At 36.4% G+C, this 18,393-nt stretch overlaps 1 protein-coding gene across 1 annotated transcript; it reads right to left on the bottom strand.

Annotated features, from left to right (window-relative positions):
- Positions 1–312: 312 nt before the first annotated feature.
- NME8 (NME/NM23 family member 8) lies at positions 313–17,916 on the bottom strand. The gene is made up of 15 exons (XM_075022526.1): positions 17,884–17,916; positions 17,731–17,788; positions 16,686–16,792; positions 15,573–15,644; positions 14,422–14,538; positions 13,749–13,815; positions 11,244–11,323; positions 9,482–9,574; positions 6,829–6,986; positions 5,358–5,536; positions 4,111–4,255; positions 3,304–3,411; positions 2,383–2,534; positions 1,223–1,367; positions 313–629 (listed from the first exon to the last, which is right to left on the bottom strand). The coding sequence occupies exons 1-15, from the start codon at positions 17,914–17,916 to the stop codon at positions 407–409; spliced, it is 1,737 nt and encodes a 578-aa protein (XP_074878627.1). The 3' UTR covers positions 313–406.
- Between the last annotated feature and the right edge of the window lie 477 nt (positions 17,917–18,393).

Raw genomic sequence — 18,393 nt, forward strand, 5'->3', positions numbered from 1 at the left:
TCTCGTTTGTAGGCTGCCTGAACTGGAGGGCTCGATCCACATCACAGTGGATGTGTCATTAATAGTGTTTTAATGACCTGCCTTGACCCTGTTTTTTTTAAGGTCTTTATATACAAAACTCTTTAGACCCCTGGAACTATTGGAAAGGTATAAATCTGTTAAAGTGATAAAAGAAAAACTATCTGTGAAGCGTACATAAAGAAATCTTTACTAACATCAAAGTTCTAGCAGGTATTACTTGTTACATTGATATGCTTTGCAATATGACAAAAAACTGGCTGATAAAAAAATGGATGGAGTATAGAAGAAAATATGTCTGCATATATAGTCTTAAATATAGATGGTTGGGTAGACAAATGCATCTAATGACACAAATATCAATTTTCAGAGACTGTATCTTAAGTGTTCAATCTATATCAATCTCTCCAAATACGCACTCAATGCTTTCCAGTGCATGTTCTCTATTAGATGATCCATGAACAGCATTAGACAAAATATCTTGTGCAAACTGAGCTCGAATTGATTCAGGAGAGGTCACTTTTGCCACTTCTGGATCGGTTGGACCCATTAGTTGCCTCCACTCTTCCACAGCATTTTCCTTTGTTAAGATCATTACCACCGATGGGCCCCTGTAAAATCAATATAAGGAAGCTCTTACACTATTCTGAGATGCAGATTTAGCTTTGACTTAGGAGGTACCATGAAGGGTTATGATAAGCATGACGCTATCTGAATTTTGTTAAACTGTTTAAAATTTAAAATTTGTTTCTGAGTGTTTTGTTTAAGACAATATCCTATATTTGAAAGCCAAAAAGATTATGATGATCAGCTATTTGGATTTGGACTTTTTGTCCTAAAAATGATTCTCGCCCAATCACTTCTGAAGCAAGACAATGCATACTGTTTTATCAACAGCTATACTAACAGTATTATGAGGAAGATATTTGTCCTACATGGGAAGAACAAGGATTCCATCAGAAGTTAGTTCTTTTTCTGAGATAAAAATCCAAAATAATAGTCACTATCCATAAGTTTGGAAAGAGTTTTAAATCCTCCTTTTAAAGGAAGAGCATTCTGTGCTAGAAGCCACTAAATTTGCCAGAAAGAGGGACAGAGTGCAAAATCCTTAGCCTGCTTTGGACGTAGCATGTTTTGTTGGCAGTGTAAATTCAAAGTTTCATGTACACTTACATATCTCCGTATTGTATAACAAGACACTTACTCAGTCATACATGTCACTAAATGTTCAAAAAAGGGTTTTCCTTTGTGATCCTTATAAAACTGTGTAGCCATTTCATGTGTTAAAGCTTCTTCTTTAATCTTTGAGATGGTAAATCCAGCCTCTTTAACTTTTTGCATAATATCATCTAGGACAGTAACAAGCAAACTCATTCTTGATTGAAACAGTTTAGATGAAAAAAAATTTTAAAAGTTTAGATGCAAAAAACCACCCCAACTTTAAAAGTTTCAGAAAATACTAGATGCTTTTTTTAAAAAAATCACCATCACCTATTAAAATTCTACTTACAATATCAAACAATCATGGACAATATGACAAACCCTGCAACAGGCCTCTAAAATATACAGAAACCATTGTCATTGCACTAATCCAGCTCTATGCAGGTGACAAACCCAGACTGTTATAAACTATACCAGTAGCACTCACTGTTGTTTCTCACATTGGACTGAATGTGGACTGTAGTTGTAATGCTCTATCACACACCAGCTGGCCTGCTAAAATCAATCTGGATTGTTCCAAGAGGGGGAGAAAGACTCACAAAAGCCAGTGATGAATTAACATTGGAAAGGCTACTGAAATTTGTTAGGAGAGAAAAGAAGAATGCCAAGAAGAGGCTTTGGATATAAGGTTTAAAAAAAGTGGCAGCAAAAATCTTTAAGGTAAGATTCCAAATTGTACAGAGTGTTCCTTTTACTTTGACCTTTCCTCCTCATTCCTATTGTCTAATGGCAAGTTAAACCAACGACAGGAATGCATCTAATTGAGCAATGACCCCTTTTGAGTCAGTAGAGATACCTGTCTGAAATAAGTAACATGAATTTGGAAAGCCTCTCTCTTCTTTGACTTGGAAGGATGCTAGGCAGCTACTTTGCCCAAGTACCTGGCTTTTAAACAGTTTAACTTAGCTCTCTCACTTCAATTCACTGCCATTCTTGTAAAGAAAGAGCTGAAGGCAGCTTAAGCAAAGAAATTTGAGATCTCAGTATGAATTATGCAAGCCCTATAAAAGCATTTCTCTATATGGAAAAAATATTTCAGAGAATGAAAAGAATGCATCTAACAGGATTTACTGCAGTGTACATTGGTAATATTTTGTAGAAAATACATCAGTAGACATAGCCCATACTTTCTAGATCACTTACCTTTATGCTTTTTAGCAGCTGCAGGTTTGATTAATGCCAAAGTGTGCTCCTGAGGGAAGAAGAACTGTAATTCCTTCTGAGCATCATCAGGTGTAGAACTACCATGCAGCTGAGCAATAGGTATGTTGTTGACTGCATACTTTGCACGTAAACTAAGTCATTAAAAGAGTGAAGTTACTTAAAGGAATAGCCATTTTAAGCTTTAACTATGACTAGCCTTAACCCAGTGAATATAAATTAATGTTGATCTGGCGACTTAAGTGCTTGATGATCTCTCTGTAGGAGTAAGAAGCCTTCATTGTCTACAAAAAGAACAATCAACTTTTTAATTAACGACCTGAAATACGAATACCTTTCCTCCCAGCTCTCATCTTGTTATAATTCCAAGATAATACCTGTTCTTTCTTAATGAAACAGCACTTCTGTCAACAACAGCTAAGATGACACCGCAGCAGTTTCTTAGAACAATACAATAAGCAGGTAAAACTAAGATGTCCGTTTATAAAGTGTGTAGGAGAAACTTAAGCCACAAATAAAATATTCTGCTGATGCAAAGTTTTCATTAAGCTGAGAAAATAAGCATCTGTTCTAAAAAATAATGGTACTATTTCAAGAAAAAAAAAGAATGAGATATTACCAATATTATTTCTCTGACTCAAGAGATCTGCTTTCACTTCAATACCCTTTTTTAAACTCAGCTTTTCATTGTGTTTAGCAGCCATTATTTCTGAAAAAATGCTATAGTTTCTATGCGTAATACAACACTTCTTCCAAGAAAAGCTTAACAAACTACAGAAATATGTATCAGTTCCCAGATGATGGCACTATAGCTACACCAGTTGGAGTGTGGTGTTCATTGAGATGAGGAATGTGAAAGTAAATTGGAAGCTGTGAATGATGGTTTACTATTTTAAGTATTACCTGTTTGGATTTTCCTTCATAGCCTCTTCAACAGTCTTTGGGCCTAATAAATCTCTCCAGTGTGCTACTGCATTTTCTCGTGTTAGAGCAAGTATAAGAGTTGGACCACTGTGAAATGGAAAAACTGGCATTAAAAAAAAATATGAAACTCTCTGTAATTTGTAAAAGTAATTTGATTATACATAGCCCAGGCTTGGAAAACGAGCTCTTATACTGGAGGATTTTAAAACCAATATCTGTTTAAACAGGTACAGTCTGATAAAAACTTATGGGGCTTAAACATGAATTTAAATTTCACAGTTACTGAATGTTACTACAACAGCAAGAATGTTATAGAATTGGGTTATGTCTTTATCATTAGACATAAAAATGCTGATCAGCTCCAAAGTTTTTGTCCCAGCCATATCCCAACTTCCTCTAAAGGCAATATCCAAACATGATTTATTTTTCCTCCCTGAGGAATCCAGCACACAGCCTGGATGAAGATTTCAGAGCTTTCCTACAGACAACCTAAATGCAGCCTTCCAGAGCGGAGCTCAACTGGTTTCACCAAATCAACGGAATTTGCTGCTGACTTTGACATCATACATACAGAGATGGAGTAGCTAGTAATTTTTAGAAACCTCATTTATTTACCTGCTGTATTTGGGAATTACCTCATCTGCAGTTGTCTGATCCTGTTTTCAGTTTTACTAAACTCTCAGATACATGGGTATCTTGTAGCCATGTATCATTCAGGCTAATTAGTCATTGTGAAAATTTCAGTCTTATTTATAGATCCACATTCTCATTATTCATTCAAAGTACCTGGTCATTTGCTCTAGAAGGACTGGGAAGTAGTCTTGATTTTCATGCTCTTTGTAGAATTCACGTGTTTGTTCTTCAGATAGGATTATTTCTTTCTGCATTGCTATTTTGAAGCCATCGTCCTTTATTCTTTGCAGGACAGAATCTGTTTAATATATTGAAATAATGCTAAATTGCATCCATTCATTAATTTGCACATTTGCGAAGAAATGACATGGGCTTTCCAAGTATAATGTTAAACTTTTACAGGTGAATGAATTTCCTAATTGAAGAACAGAAAACTAACTTCGAGCAACTGCTGGAGGGCTTCAGTAGTTGCCTGGACACTCAGAATGCTGATGCTCACCTTCTTAAGGCTTTCTCTCACTTCAGAAACCTCAGTAGGAACTCCTGACTGAGAAATATGATATGTGTTACTATCACCAAGGGAAGGTCTAAGGTTTGAATAGGTGGATATTCATTTAACTAAGTCTTACAAGACCACATGTGTAAGTAAGCAGTATTTGGCACAAGTCAAAAATGACTCTATAATTACCTACACTGCAGAACTGCTGCTCTAAGCACCATACTAGATAACAATCAAGAAAATAAATACACAAGGAAAGGTCAAGATTGTAGTCTTTAAGATCTCTGTGTATAGGTTATTTCAAGTACAGAGGTCCTCAAGTTATAAATAAAAATGCTATCTAGAATCTAGGAAGAAATGCAAATATATGCCCGAGAAAAAAAGTAAACTTTTTTGGATGGAGCTTCATGCAAATGGGGTAGATTTTTTGGTACAATCTGTAAAATGCTGTCTGTGTAGACTTGCCCTTGTGCAGCACTACCTTGTGCAGCACAGAACACCCTGGGTCAGATCTTTTTCACCTTTCCACTGATCTACTTTGGACCTGCCATACAAGAATAATACCAGCTACTTTATTATGGTGGGAAGTATGATCCCCTATACTATACTTTTAAAATGCTAGCTTCTCTGAGAGGTCTTCTAGAAACATTCCATCCAAATATACAATCTAAAGACATTCTTGAAAAATCAACCAAAGGAAGAAAATAGCATTGCCAATTACATTCTCAATATATCAAAAAACATTAACCATGTAACTTTTTTCCTGACAAAGATTACTGTTGACTTAATGCTAGGGAGACAATATAACCTAAGAGCATTTCATTAATAGAGTTAGAACTTTTAAAAATCAAAATATGAGACTTTTTCTGTACCCTAGATAGAAAATGTAGTTAACACTTACGTCGTCTTTCCTTTAAGAGAGAAGGTCTAATTAAGGCCAAAGTCTTTTCAACTTTTTGGTCTGTCCTCTTTATTCCAAAATTTGGGAAAAAAAAGGCAAGTTGTCTACTGGCATCTTCTACACTGTCTTGCACATCACATATATTTAATATACTCTCAGTTTCATGGGTTCCTTCCAACCTAATGAGACACAAAGTAATACAGCATTTAAGTCACTGCATGCATTGTGTTAACAGTTGACTTCTTGAAGACATACCTTCTTAAAGTTTAGTGAAACATAAGAATAGAATGCCAAACTAAGTTTTTATTAAATTCAGATTCATGACTAATGTTTCTGAGAAGATAATTATTAATCTTCTCAAAAAGTGCCTTGTCATGTGCTATGAAAGAGAAATCTCAGCCATGCAGCTTTTCTAATTCCCCTCTAGCTTATTCAAAATAGTCTCTCTGTTTCATGAGACAGAATTACTACTGACAAGTGTACAGTGTATCATGAATGATCAATAAAAGGATTGTGCTTAATTCATGTACAGCATGATCATAAAAATGATAGCACTACAGAATTGTCTTTAACAGAGATACTTCTCATTGTTACTTGCCTGTATTTCTAAGGTTTATTTCGCTATGTAAATACAGTCATTCTTGGCCACTTACAGAAAATGCAATATTCCCCAGTTGTACTAAATTAATGCAGAAAGGGATACAGCAGACATCAACAAAAATATCAATTATTATGGCAAGTTCTTTTCTGGAACAGTATTTAAATTCATGTTGCTTTAAGTAAATCTCTTGTCTAAATATAAAACTCGATCCAATATTTGAATTCTTGTGAACACTGTCTTTATTGTCTGATTCTGTGTATGCAACTATCATCCTCTTTAAAATTATCTACAAATACTTGGCATAGGAGAAAAACAGACATTTCAAAATACCATGGTTGTGAACAGCTAATCCTTACAATTTTTTATGCATCTTGGGAGGGGGAACAAAACCCCAAACCGTCCCACTTGTTTGCAGGCTTTTACAGAGTGGTCCCAGGGAGCACAGCACAATTCAGGTGTCCCCTGTCTCCCTTGGGCCACATCTACAGCTTCCCAGCATACATAGGAGTAAACATGGGCAATGCTGGCAGTCACTTTGTCTGGGTGAACTAGTATGAAGTGGAATTGCATGGACTACACCAGCTTTGAAGTGTAGCACTGTTCCCATTCAAGGCTAGTTCTGAAACAGCAAGAGATCAGTGCCCTTTGCTTGTCACCTTTACCTAGGAAGCATGGAGTTTCTATGTTCCCACAGGAACTGTGATTGCATGGCTAGTGGTGGTCCCATGAAGGACCAGGTGAAGAACTCTGCCTGCTCCCTGAACCCTGTGAACCAGAGGAACATGAGCGTCCATAAGAATGTGCCTTGGTTTATGGTGTGCTCTGAATGCTGTAACTGAATCACATATACACATTTTCACTGGGAGTTACCTGTCTGGCTTCTCAGCCTCAGGCTCATCAGGCACACTCTCACTCGATTGATGTAGTTCTTTCCAGTGAGGAATAGCATCAGTTGCTTCTTTTTTAGTGATTACCAAAACGTGGCATGGTCCACTCATCATGAATTGAACAAAATCATCAAAATCAGGCTAAAAAACATAATTTTCCCCCAATGACTTGCTGGAACTCTGAGTTTATCATCAGAAATGAGACAACCATCCTGTTCAAATCAACTCATAATTCCTGTTCTAAAATGGCATTCACATATATTACTCAAAACCCTGTCAAATTGTTTGGGAAGTTTTTTGATCAATCATTTGAGGCAACAACATTTTAAAATGTCTAAAACAAAATTAACTGAGATAGAAGTCATGGAACTACACTAAGCAAACACCACATGTTCTTCCAGGTTAAAATGCAAATGACGAGAGTGAAGAGAATGATCTAGAAATTCAATGTGCTCAAATGCTATGCTTGCAGTAGCACATATAGTGTGACACAACAAACTGCAATACAGTTCCATTAATAATTTTTGAAGCTAAAAATCATGTAGCTGGCTGTAAATATAGAACACTGAGATATTTGCAAGACATTTGTAGGCTTTTCTTTCATTCTCTTTGCTGTGTTCTTTTCACTCCCTTCAGTTTCAACCTTCAATCCTATAAATGTACATTTTCATCAGCAAATAACTTTTGAAGCTGTTGTGAGTTTTTAATATTTTTTCCTTGTATGTCACCTTTTACTTCAATATTGTGAATTTCCTCAAATATCTTTTCTCCTTTTAAATATTTGACTAAATCTTTTCTTTACCAGTCACCCTTATCTGACTGTGTATGATACATTTTTCCTTTAATAATACAAGTATGAAATATTCACATGTATGCTTTCAATTCATTGCTTTTCTCTTTCAATTATCTTCATACTATGCATACACTTAACCCATTTCACAAGATGAACAAACTCGAAAGATACAGAATAAAAGCAAGTACAAGAACATTTAGTATGACATATAAAGGGAGTGTTTATACTGTTGTGTCTTCAAAAGGACACTTGCTCATGTTAGAAGAAATAGATGTGGCTATTAGATTTGGCTGTCCTGGATCACCCGGCTTCATCATTAAAAAGAAACAATTTCTGCTTCCAGTTATATCTGAAGGTCTATTGCCTTGAGTCTCCATTCTGTTAAAACTGGCAGACTCTGGACCTTCAGCAAGCTTGCAGAGTATTAAATTGGAAATAATTTTGCCCACTGAGCACAAAGGAATCTATATTCTATTTTGTCACATTAACATAATTATTTTTCAGTCTAAAATTACACTTAAAGAATGGCAAGTAATTGGCTCCTCAATATGCATAGGGCCCTCTGGACCACTTCTTATAGTTCATAGTAGTTTCGTTATTCTACCTGTCCTGATGGAGATCTGCTGTGGTGTAGTCGTGCTGCCATGTATCAAGCATTGCATGCTTCTCTGTCTTTGTTCCTCCCACATCTCCCTCTATACCTAACTAATCTCACATTTGGCTGCTGTTGTCATGAAGATGACTTATTTTTACCTCCATTTCAAAACTGCCTCTGTCTAAACTACAATCCCAGCTTTGCCAAAACCAAGCTCTTCATGACTCCTTACAAGCTCTCCCTGTTACTTCCTTTCTAAACCATAGGGCAGCCATCTGGTGATTATTATCAGATTTCTTTTTTTCCTCTGGCTTCAGCAGGAACCATCTTGTCTCACTCTCATTCATTTGGAATGCCACAAGAACATTTTCCCAGCTCCTTTTGATTATGCCAACCCTTTCATTGATCCCTTCCATTGGTCCTTCTAAAAATATCAAACAAATTAGTTGTCTGCATACAATTCCAGCCTCTATGTTACACAGATCTTAAATAGGAGAAGGTATAAATATTTGCTAAGCAGCTTTATTTTTGTGATTCAGATCCTTCTGTAGAGTTAACTTTAGCTATCATACTGCCAAAGCACTTGACAGTATCCAGGTGATAGTTTGCTAGACCACTGCCATTTAGAGGTGACCAATATAATTTCATTGTTTTCTTGAACTTTCTGTCTGTTCTTAGCTATTTGTTGTCCCCTAATATAGGATAGGGCCAGAAGAATAAACGTCAATGGAGATGCTTTCTTTTTCTGCCTGTGCATGTGCTTATTCCTAGTACTACCCCATGATAAAAGCTGTAAAGAAAAAAACCCGTAATATATAGTGCCACTTATTTTCTGGCTGGAAGAGTACATGTCAAATAGATACATACTGTCATATAGATGACACTGGATTTTGGTAACGTGCTACATTTCAGCACTGAACAGCCTATGTTTAGGGCCATGACTAAGGGTCATACACATTCTAATAACAGAAAGGACTACAAAATCTTTTGGTATTTAATTGGAGTTCAGTTTAATTCAGTTGGAATGTTAGAGTGCTACCAAGCCATATTTTTATGAATCGGTAAGAAAAAAAGAGAGATACTACCTCCTTTTTTCTGATAATATCTGCCTTTTTCTGTGTACAAAGTCTACATTAATTCAGTTCTTCAACATACTAAAAATTCACAAGACAGAGATTTGCGAACACATATAGCTACAATTATATGTTTTACCTGTTCCTTTTTTTTTAGTTTTTAGTTTGTTTTTACCTGTTCTTTATTCCGGGCATAGAACACTCTGATCTGCTCTTCAGTTAGCATTTTCTCTTCTGCTGCTTCAATGTCAAATCCTGCATCTCTAATCTGCAATTATTCAGTTATTACTTGGTGGCATTTGAAAATGGATATATACAAAATCATATGTTATTGTAAATCTAAAGATTGATTGACTTTGGAAGCTATCTTAAGTTTAAAATTCTCTGAAATATTGCAAATATAACTGCTACATGTGCCTAAACTGAAGTTCCAGCTTTTCAAAGCACTTCACTAAATTCAGGATTATAATGCTCACTAAGTTAATGTTGGTGAAAAATACAGTGCAGTTCGATGTATGTATTCCTTCAGTAGTTAATAATCCCTTTTATTTAACATTGAATAAACTCATTTTAACCATTGTGAGTGATTAACATGCAACCACTTCTAAAAATGTTGTTATAACTGGTATTATAATCATAGTAGTCATATAAATCTGTACTTGTCAACAGTTGTTGTATTAGGCTAAACTACTTGGCTTTAGAAACAGCAAATAAACAAAAATGAAATTTATTTTATGATTATCAATTTTAAGTTACATTACTGCACTAAATTCAAGTATGTGTAAGAGATTGACACTTACATGACTTACAGCAAAATTCATAGTCCACTGGTATGAGGTTTATACCACATACCGATATTTAAACAACAAAGGCACTGCCCAGCCCCAGTACTGATCACAGGCCAATATTAATCTGCTTACCAGCACTTTGCTCTTTAAAAGCCCCTACGATGCTGCTGAGTGTTTCCAGACCGCCTTGACAAGGCTGAGTGAGGAAACAGTACGGGTACACACCTCATAAGGCAGTATAAAGGCAAAGCCAAGGAGCAGCTGCCCAGCTCCAGCTAAATTGCTTTCAAGCACAGCCTGCTTTTTTTGCCTTTACTGAGCTTCCTTCCTTTCTGGCCAAGGTAGAGTAATTTCAGAAACAACCTATACAGCGCTCCGGTTTTCCTTCCTGCAAAAGTCACTGGCCCTGCCATAATCCTTTTTAAAATTAGCATAATTTTATCTTGATATCTAGTGTTATGAGGCATATTCTTTAACAGAAACAGTGAGAAATTCCTGTAATTGCCATGAGCATTACTATTGTATCATATTCTGGAAAGCAAAAGAATTTTTCTTTCACTGTGTGATGGCTAAAACAAATACTGAATTCTTGGATGCACCCTGGCATACTTGCTGGAATCACATTCTCCACTGCAGGAACAAATATTGCACTACTGACAAATATTAGTGTACAATTACTAGTGCACATGGATTAGCCTTATCATCTACACGCATATATTGTCACATCTGTCTGCGCACACACTCTCTCTTCCATAAGACACTGATTAGTTGATTTTTGTGTGCCTACAATTCTTTAAGATGCTATGTGAAGAATTAACTTCACCACCACAATCTCTAGTTCTTGTTTCTATTGTGATATGAGGGAAAAAAGACACTTTTCTGTTTGCAGATTTCATGTGTCACTGGTCGGCATGGTATAAATCAAAGTCACACCTCATCTACTGACAGAAAATATTAAAGCAATAGTATCAATCTGGACACCATATTATTTCAGGGCAAAAGTATAATGCTTTTATCATCCTTATCAGAGAAGCATTAACAGATCTTGTTCTAAAGCCTGGGCATAAATTAGGATCTACTTAATCTTACATCTTGCTACTATGCATCTTAACTAAATAGGATGAATGAATCTTTTCAAATTCTGTCTACCTTTTGTTTAATTTCTTCTACGCGTCCCTTTAAGACATCATCAGGTTTTATAATTCCAACAGAATATCTGACTACTGCTTCTGGAAAAGGGAAAAAATCATGTGTCAATGAATACATTTATCAAAATAAATACACAACTAAATTTTCCATTAGTTACAAGTGGGTTTCTCTAAATAATTCTCCATTTTAATATTGAGATGGCCAAACAGTGGTTCCAAAAAATAAGGGACTCCAGAACTTAAAGCATGTCTTGGAGTGCAGGACCATCCTTGGCCATCCCTGGAATCCACATTCCTGATGAACCACTGGTGTTTTGAGTAATATGGTGGAGAAATGGTTTGCATGCAGCTAGGTGTGGTAGAAAAACTGCAGTTTGAGATGGATGCTTTGCCTATGGAGCTCTGTATGTACATGAGTAGAAATTTGGAAGGAATGAATATTACTAAGGAAAATTCACTAAATGAAAATCTGTATGAATATTGGATATTTCCAGTAAAATACACATTTCTTGTCATAGTAGATGTTTGTTTCCTTCCTTGTATTGGGGATGCTGAAGTAACACATGCTTGCTAACACAATCTAATGTTTAAAACAACAGGTGTTCCTGGTTGTAGACATACTGTTACAACATCCGTAGCATACAGATCCCTGCAAAACGACAGAAAGCGGTCAGAAGAGAACATAAACTACATCATCTTTGCAGAATGTGAAGTGTACAGTTAAGCATTAGAATGTAATTCAATCAGATCCCAAACACTGTAGAAGAACTTAATGATAGCTCTAACAGAAACACCAGGCTACTACTTTGTTTCCTATACTAGAAAACACTCATAGGCACCTGCATGTGGTAAGGAAAATATTCCCACAAAATGTCAGTGTAATATGGCTTCTGAAGGATCCCCTAACCTCAAGCTGAACCCAAGCTGAAAACTCTGTTCCCTGATTTTGTTGCACATTTAGGTTCCATTGATTAGTGTGAAGTCTGTATATACATCCTGAAGGATTTCTGATACTGTACAACTAGATCTCAGAGGGTTTATGAGAAAAAAAATAGGCTAAAGCTGAGGTCAGGAATATGTCACTTGAACCATACAATAAAGAAGGCATGAAGAGGAAGAAGGGACATGACTTAATCCACGACTGTGATCTAATGCCTTCTTACACGAAAAAAAAAGGCAAGATCAAGAAGAAGGAGAGGATTGAGGAGTTTATTCCATCTCAGTGTTGCTGAATGGCATTCTGTGTATACATGAAGTAGTAGGAAGCTTCAGTAGCCACAGATAACAATAAGAATAGAAAAGATGTAGGTCCCAGCTCATGACAAACCTGAGATAAATCATAGACATGAAACTCACAAACAGGTTGGTGCTTATTTTTCCATCTTTTTGGAACCTTATCTTACTATTGTGAATTTATGGCCATATGTAAGTCTGTTCTTTAGCTCTTTAATCTGGTGAAAGTTAATTAAAAATAATCTGAGATACAAGGCATGCCATTCCTTCACAGATTAACTCTTCCAATCCTCTCAGGTTGCCCCCATCTTGGTATTCCTGCAGAACATCCAAGGGTTAACAAACACCACCTCAATAAAAGTGCATAGCTAACACAGGGACTGTGTAGAAGTGACTTTCAGGCATTGGTTTTACACAAGAAAATTTCCTGGCACATAGCACTGCTGCTATGTGCCAGGGACCTGAAGTATGAAGGTTCCCAAAGAGGGGGTTGTTGTGGTTTAACCCCAGCCAGCAACTAAGCACCATGCAGCCGCTCACTCACTCCCCCCCATCCAGTGGGATGGGGGAGAAAATCGGGAAAAGAAGTAAAACTCGTGGGTTAGATAAGAACAGTTTAATAGAACAGAGAAGAAGAAACTAATAATGATAATGATAACACTAATAAAATGACAACAGTAGTAATAAAAGGATTGGAATGTACAAATGATGCGCAGGGCAATTGCTCACCACCCGCTGACCGACACCCAGCCAGTCCCCCAGCGGCCATTCCCTGTTCCCACTTCCCAGTTCCTAAACTAGATGGGACGTCCCATGGTATGGAATACACCGTTGGCCAGTTTGGGTCAGCTGCCCTGGTTGTGTTCTGTGCCAACTTCTTGTGCCCTGGCTGGGCATGAGAAGCTGAAAAATCCTTGACTATAGTCTAAACACTGCTGAGCAACAACTGAAAACATCAGCGTTATCAACATTCTTCGCATACTGAACTCAAAACATAGCACTGTACCAGCTACTAGGAAGACAATTAACTCTACCCCAGCTGAAACCAGGACAGGGGTGAAAATACTAATGATGACAGTCCGATATCTTAATTCCTTACAGAAGAAAGCTTCCCCTCCATTTGATATCCTCAATCCTAGCCTCTCATATTATTAACTCAATCAAAGGAAGGTCTGTTAGTGCTGGACATACCAGATTCTTAATCAAATAGCTAAAAAGACATTTGTTCTTTTTCTTTCTATTAACATTTCTAAAATAAATCAAATATATTTACCCTCAGGTACAGGCTCCTCAACAGTCTCTTCCGATGATTTCTCTTCTAGGAAAACAAGTTCATCTACCTAAAGTAATAGCAAATAGAGTAAAAGTACATCACCAGTGCAAAACTAAAGTCACCAAACAGATTGTCAGATCTTTACAACATTTTTAGTTTAACCTAAGATCATCTTTGCTACCCTGGAAAGCAGGCAATTCTAAGAAAGACCTTGGGTTAGCCTCATTTTCCTTAACTGAGCTACAGTTTGTTAAAGTTTCCTTTTACTGTAAGCAGAGTTCTTTGATCTCCATTTTCACTCAAAACAAGCAATAAGACATGATTATTTCCCATGTCTGTATTTGTTCCATATTATGTATTGCTATTAAGTTATATATGAAAAATACTTAGTCCTGAAAGAAAAAAGATGACTAGAATTTTATGTGTTAGTGACATTTTGTCCATCTCTCCATTCCTTGCATTAACAGGCTAACCTGTAAATTTCTTAAGCTTTTATAAAGTACCATTTAATGGAAATTTCTAAAAAAACCCCCCCTCACATATGTCACTTTACTGTTAAGAAAAAAACACAAAACATTAAACATTACCAAACCCACTATCACAGGCATTTAGAGAAACCATGTAAGTGTAATAAAAATACTCATTTATATTTAAATATCTGTTTTGTGAGTACCTCGTCACGTTCCTTCTGTCCAGCTGCAATTTCCCTCTCTTCTTGCACTAGCTCTGTTATTTTCTTACTTATAAGAGGAGCATTTACACCTCTCACTATTGTAATAATTTTGCCGTTCTGTAAAAGAGAAAATAATACTCTTGGTGAGTTCTCATCACTTAGTTTACACATTTATTTAAGTTTTGGAACATGCTATATCTCACTATTTTTTGCAGCAACAGGACTACTTTCTATGCCCAATGAAGTGAATACCAAAGCTACTACTGCCTCTAATAGTTGAGGATGAACCTTTCTTGGTTTACTTTCTCCCTTCCTTCTTCACCTAATTGTCCATGTTTATTTCTAGGCTCACCATTAACAGTACAGTCAGAAGTAAATGCAAATACAGAATTTACTAGCTCTTAATTTCCGTAACATGGAGTTTTCTGTCTTTTTATTTGTGTTACGTTTTTCAGTGGGTGCTCTACCGCATTCAGGCGCACCATACTGAAGCTAACTACTGGTGATCAAAGATACTGCTAACTTCACTTGGCAGCATTCAGATTCAAACCTGAAAGTGTCCCAAAAGTATCGTTGTTCTTGGCCCCTAGTTGTGGGAATTCAAATCGTAGCACCCTGAAGTCAAAAAACCCACCGCCTCCTAAGTGAGCAGTGTTCTACAGTGGTGTCCTAGCAGAACAATCCTCCTGTATCCATCAGTGAGAGATGATAAATATATTATTAATTGTTGCAATTGCACAGGTGTGAGAAATGCAATTTTATTTGTTTCTCTTAAAAACCTGAAAGTGGCAGGAAATGTAAAGTCTTTTTCCCTGAGGGAAAGTGTGCATAAAATGGTCATTTTGGTGTAGGCACTTTATGTGAGGCAACCCTGGAAAAAACTTACATGGATTTCTCACTAAGTAACTACCAAAACTGTGGCTACCACAAATCTTCTGTGGCTGTATGTGCAGCAGCCACAACAAAAATGTGCTCGAGAACCACAGATTTCAGCATGGGAAACAGCCTCAAGTAAACATCTGATGATATGATCCTACATACTGTAAAATGTAAAGATCTGATTTATACAGCTTCACATTTCTTTTTATTCTACTGAAAAATTAAAGCAAAAGTAGGCAGCACATTAAAAGAAACTAATGTGATGTACTTACAACACAAAAAAGAAAGACAGGTTCACATTTATTCCTAAATGGTTGCAGAGTTGGAATGCTGTCAGCCTCTGCCTGAAGTCAGATGAAAAAGATTATTTAAAGTGTGTATATGTATGCATATATATACATACAAACCATTTGGCCTGCAAGAAAACTGCAGTCTTATATACTTTGGTGTTGCACACTCAAACTGCAGTCTTAAACACAACTAGCAGTCCTTACGGCACTTGCTGGTGATGAAGAAAGAATGGGTTTGGTAGCATGGGATTGGCCTCCCTTCGTATTAGAGCAGCTAATCATGGAAAAATACCTTATCCTAATAGTGTTTTCCCATGTAGGTTACAATAACACACATAAATGAGGACGTAGTCCACACAGTCTTGATGGAAGAGGTTATCCACTGTATTAAGTTCTTTGTAATGTGGCCAACTGTATGAAAACGCTTGAGATTATCTCTGAACATAACTGCCTGCTTTTCTGTGTATAAAAAAATACATGTATTTTCCACAAAAAATGCCTTGATCAGGCAATTGAAAGTTTTCAGTAACATGAAAAAGGATGCGCTTGGTCAACATCTGGGAGGAACTGAGTTTGTGCAACAAATCGATCTACTTTAAATATGATGTATACCTCTGATTTTATACTGCTAGTGTAGAGGAATATTTTTACTACTGCAGTTTTGTGATAATTTATTTTTCAACTCCCCCTTTTTGTTCTCTTAAGAATGAAATACAAGGGAATATTTGGGGAAAAGATGTAACAGCATTTTTCAGGGATGTAAGAATTTTAAATGTGATAATCCATAATGTGGAGACTTAAAACTAAAAATCATATAGTCTGGCTTTTGAATGTTTCTTCAATCTTATCAAGGAAAACAAGTTGTGGGATATTGGCTCCCTTTCTATTATAGCTCCTTCCATATTTATTAACATTTCTATTCTACCTCTAAACAAAGTCTGGCGAGGAGATATGCAGAAGAAGAGGCAACCAGGCCAAAATTATGATGACTCAGTATAAGGACAGTGAAATGAAAGCTCTGTATATGCAGACAGATAAAAAGATATATTTAAAATAAAATGTAAATAAAGTTCCATACAGAATTCACATCCTTACCACCGCAAAATGCAACCCATCATCTTCACCAAACTCATTCTTCAGTTTTCTGAATAAATTCACCACAGCTTTGCAAGGACCACACCAAGCTTGATACACATCTATCACTAAAATGTAATAATTTGGAATTACAAAGAGCTGACTTGTGGAACTTATAAAAGGAGACACATTTATGAGTGTGTTGGAACAGTATTGGGAAGGCGTTCACATGCATCTTTCAGTCCTCTTCTAGTCAATGAATGAATGCATCATGAATACATCAATGTATTCAGTGGATACATCACGGTTTCCTCTTTTATTTCAATTATTTTTGACATCAACAACCTACTTCACAGTACTGTTTGAGATGATTAATCCAAACAGCTACATTTCTCTCATATTCCTTTTCCTTTTAATTTTTCTTTTTCTCTTTCCACTGTTGGTTTTCATTCTTATCTAGATCTGTATTCTACAGGATTTTTACCTCCCTGAGCCCATGCAGATCATTTCTTTCCCATTACTATTCTTCTGTGCATATGATCCCATTACAGGTTTGTTCCTTCTACCCAAACACAATTCCTAGGAGATCCAGGAGACATTGTTATTGGACCAAGCAAACTGAAAACGGGATAATACACATCATAGGACATGCGCTCTCAGGAATGCTGACCAATTAACTGCTAAGTACAACTGTACAGTACTAATTTAGTCTGTTCAAGATTTTAGTGAAAAACTTCCACAAAAGTGCCCAACCCCCTACCATACAGAATACCATATTGGAAAGGTATTTCTAAACATTGGTGCATAACAGTGGATAAAATAATGGATAATATGATTTGTGAAAAGTATTTAACATAGATGACAGTTTATATTCATAACAGAATATATAAATTTATAAATATATTAATATAGCCTTTCTTTAAGAGATAATATGGCACTAGTCTAGATTTATGACAAGTATCTGTTAAAGACGATATAACTATGAAAAACTGTACATATCTTCATGAGACATTGAACTGTACATATCTTCATGAGACATTAAACAGAAAATAGTAACTGTTAGTACCTACTACACCTCTTGTCAGCAACATTTCATCCCACTGGTTTTGATTGGTTATTATGGCCTGAAATAAAATGAATTGTCATTTTAATATCTTAAAAAGGCAGAAAAAAAATATCTATTAATCTCTAGAATTGTTCAAGTAATTAGGATGTATACCTGGAACTGGATTTCTTTCTTCTTGCCTGCCATTTCCCTGTGATTGTAGGAAACATATCAAAATATGAAGCACATTTAACAGTTTTTTAAAAGAACATGTGACATGCAGAACTGATTTATATGGTTTTCAACACAGCACTGCCTTCTGACTCCCTTAAAAATTAACACAACTGAAGCCCCTACAACAATGGCAGTTACACCCCACGACAGACTTCTGTGTAGCAATATACAATTTATTTGCAAAACCCACATAGCACAGGAAATAGAATAAAATTTAGTTTCTTAATCTGTTAGGGTCTGTTGTGGTTTCAGCCCAGCCAGTAACAAAGCACCACGCAGCCGCTCGCTCACTCACTCCCCTGGCCCCAGTGGGACGAGGAGAAAATATAAAGAAACGCTCGTGGGTCGAGACAAGGACTGGGAGGGATCACTCACCACTTATGGTCACAGGCAAAAGACAGGCTCAACTTGGTGAAGAAAACAAAATCAATTTAACTTACTACAAGTCAA

The sequence above is a fragment of the Buteo buteo genome, chromosome 2, assembly GCF_964188355.1.
Source record: "Buteo buteo chromosome 2, bButBut1.hap1.1, whole genome shotgun sequence".
NCBI lineage: Eukaryota > Metazoa > Chordata > Aves > Accipitriformes > Accipitridae > Buteo > Buteo buteo.

What these genes read in the sequence shown, in the direction of transcription:
- NME8 (XM_075022526.1), bottom strand. Translation starts at nt 17,916, where the DNA reads ATGGCAGGCAAGAAGAAAGAAATCCAGTTCCAG. An exon ending in TAGAAGAAATTAAACAAAAG is followed by an intron (nt 9,575 to 11,243) that starts GTAGACAGAATT and finishes GAATAATTGCAG; the next exon opens with ATTAGAGATGCAGGATTTGA. An exon ending in GAGGCTGAGAAGCCAGACAG is followed by an intron (nt 5,537 to 6,828) that starts GTAACTCCCAGT and finishes GTGTCTCATTAG; the next exon opens with GTTGGAAGGAACCCATGAAA.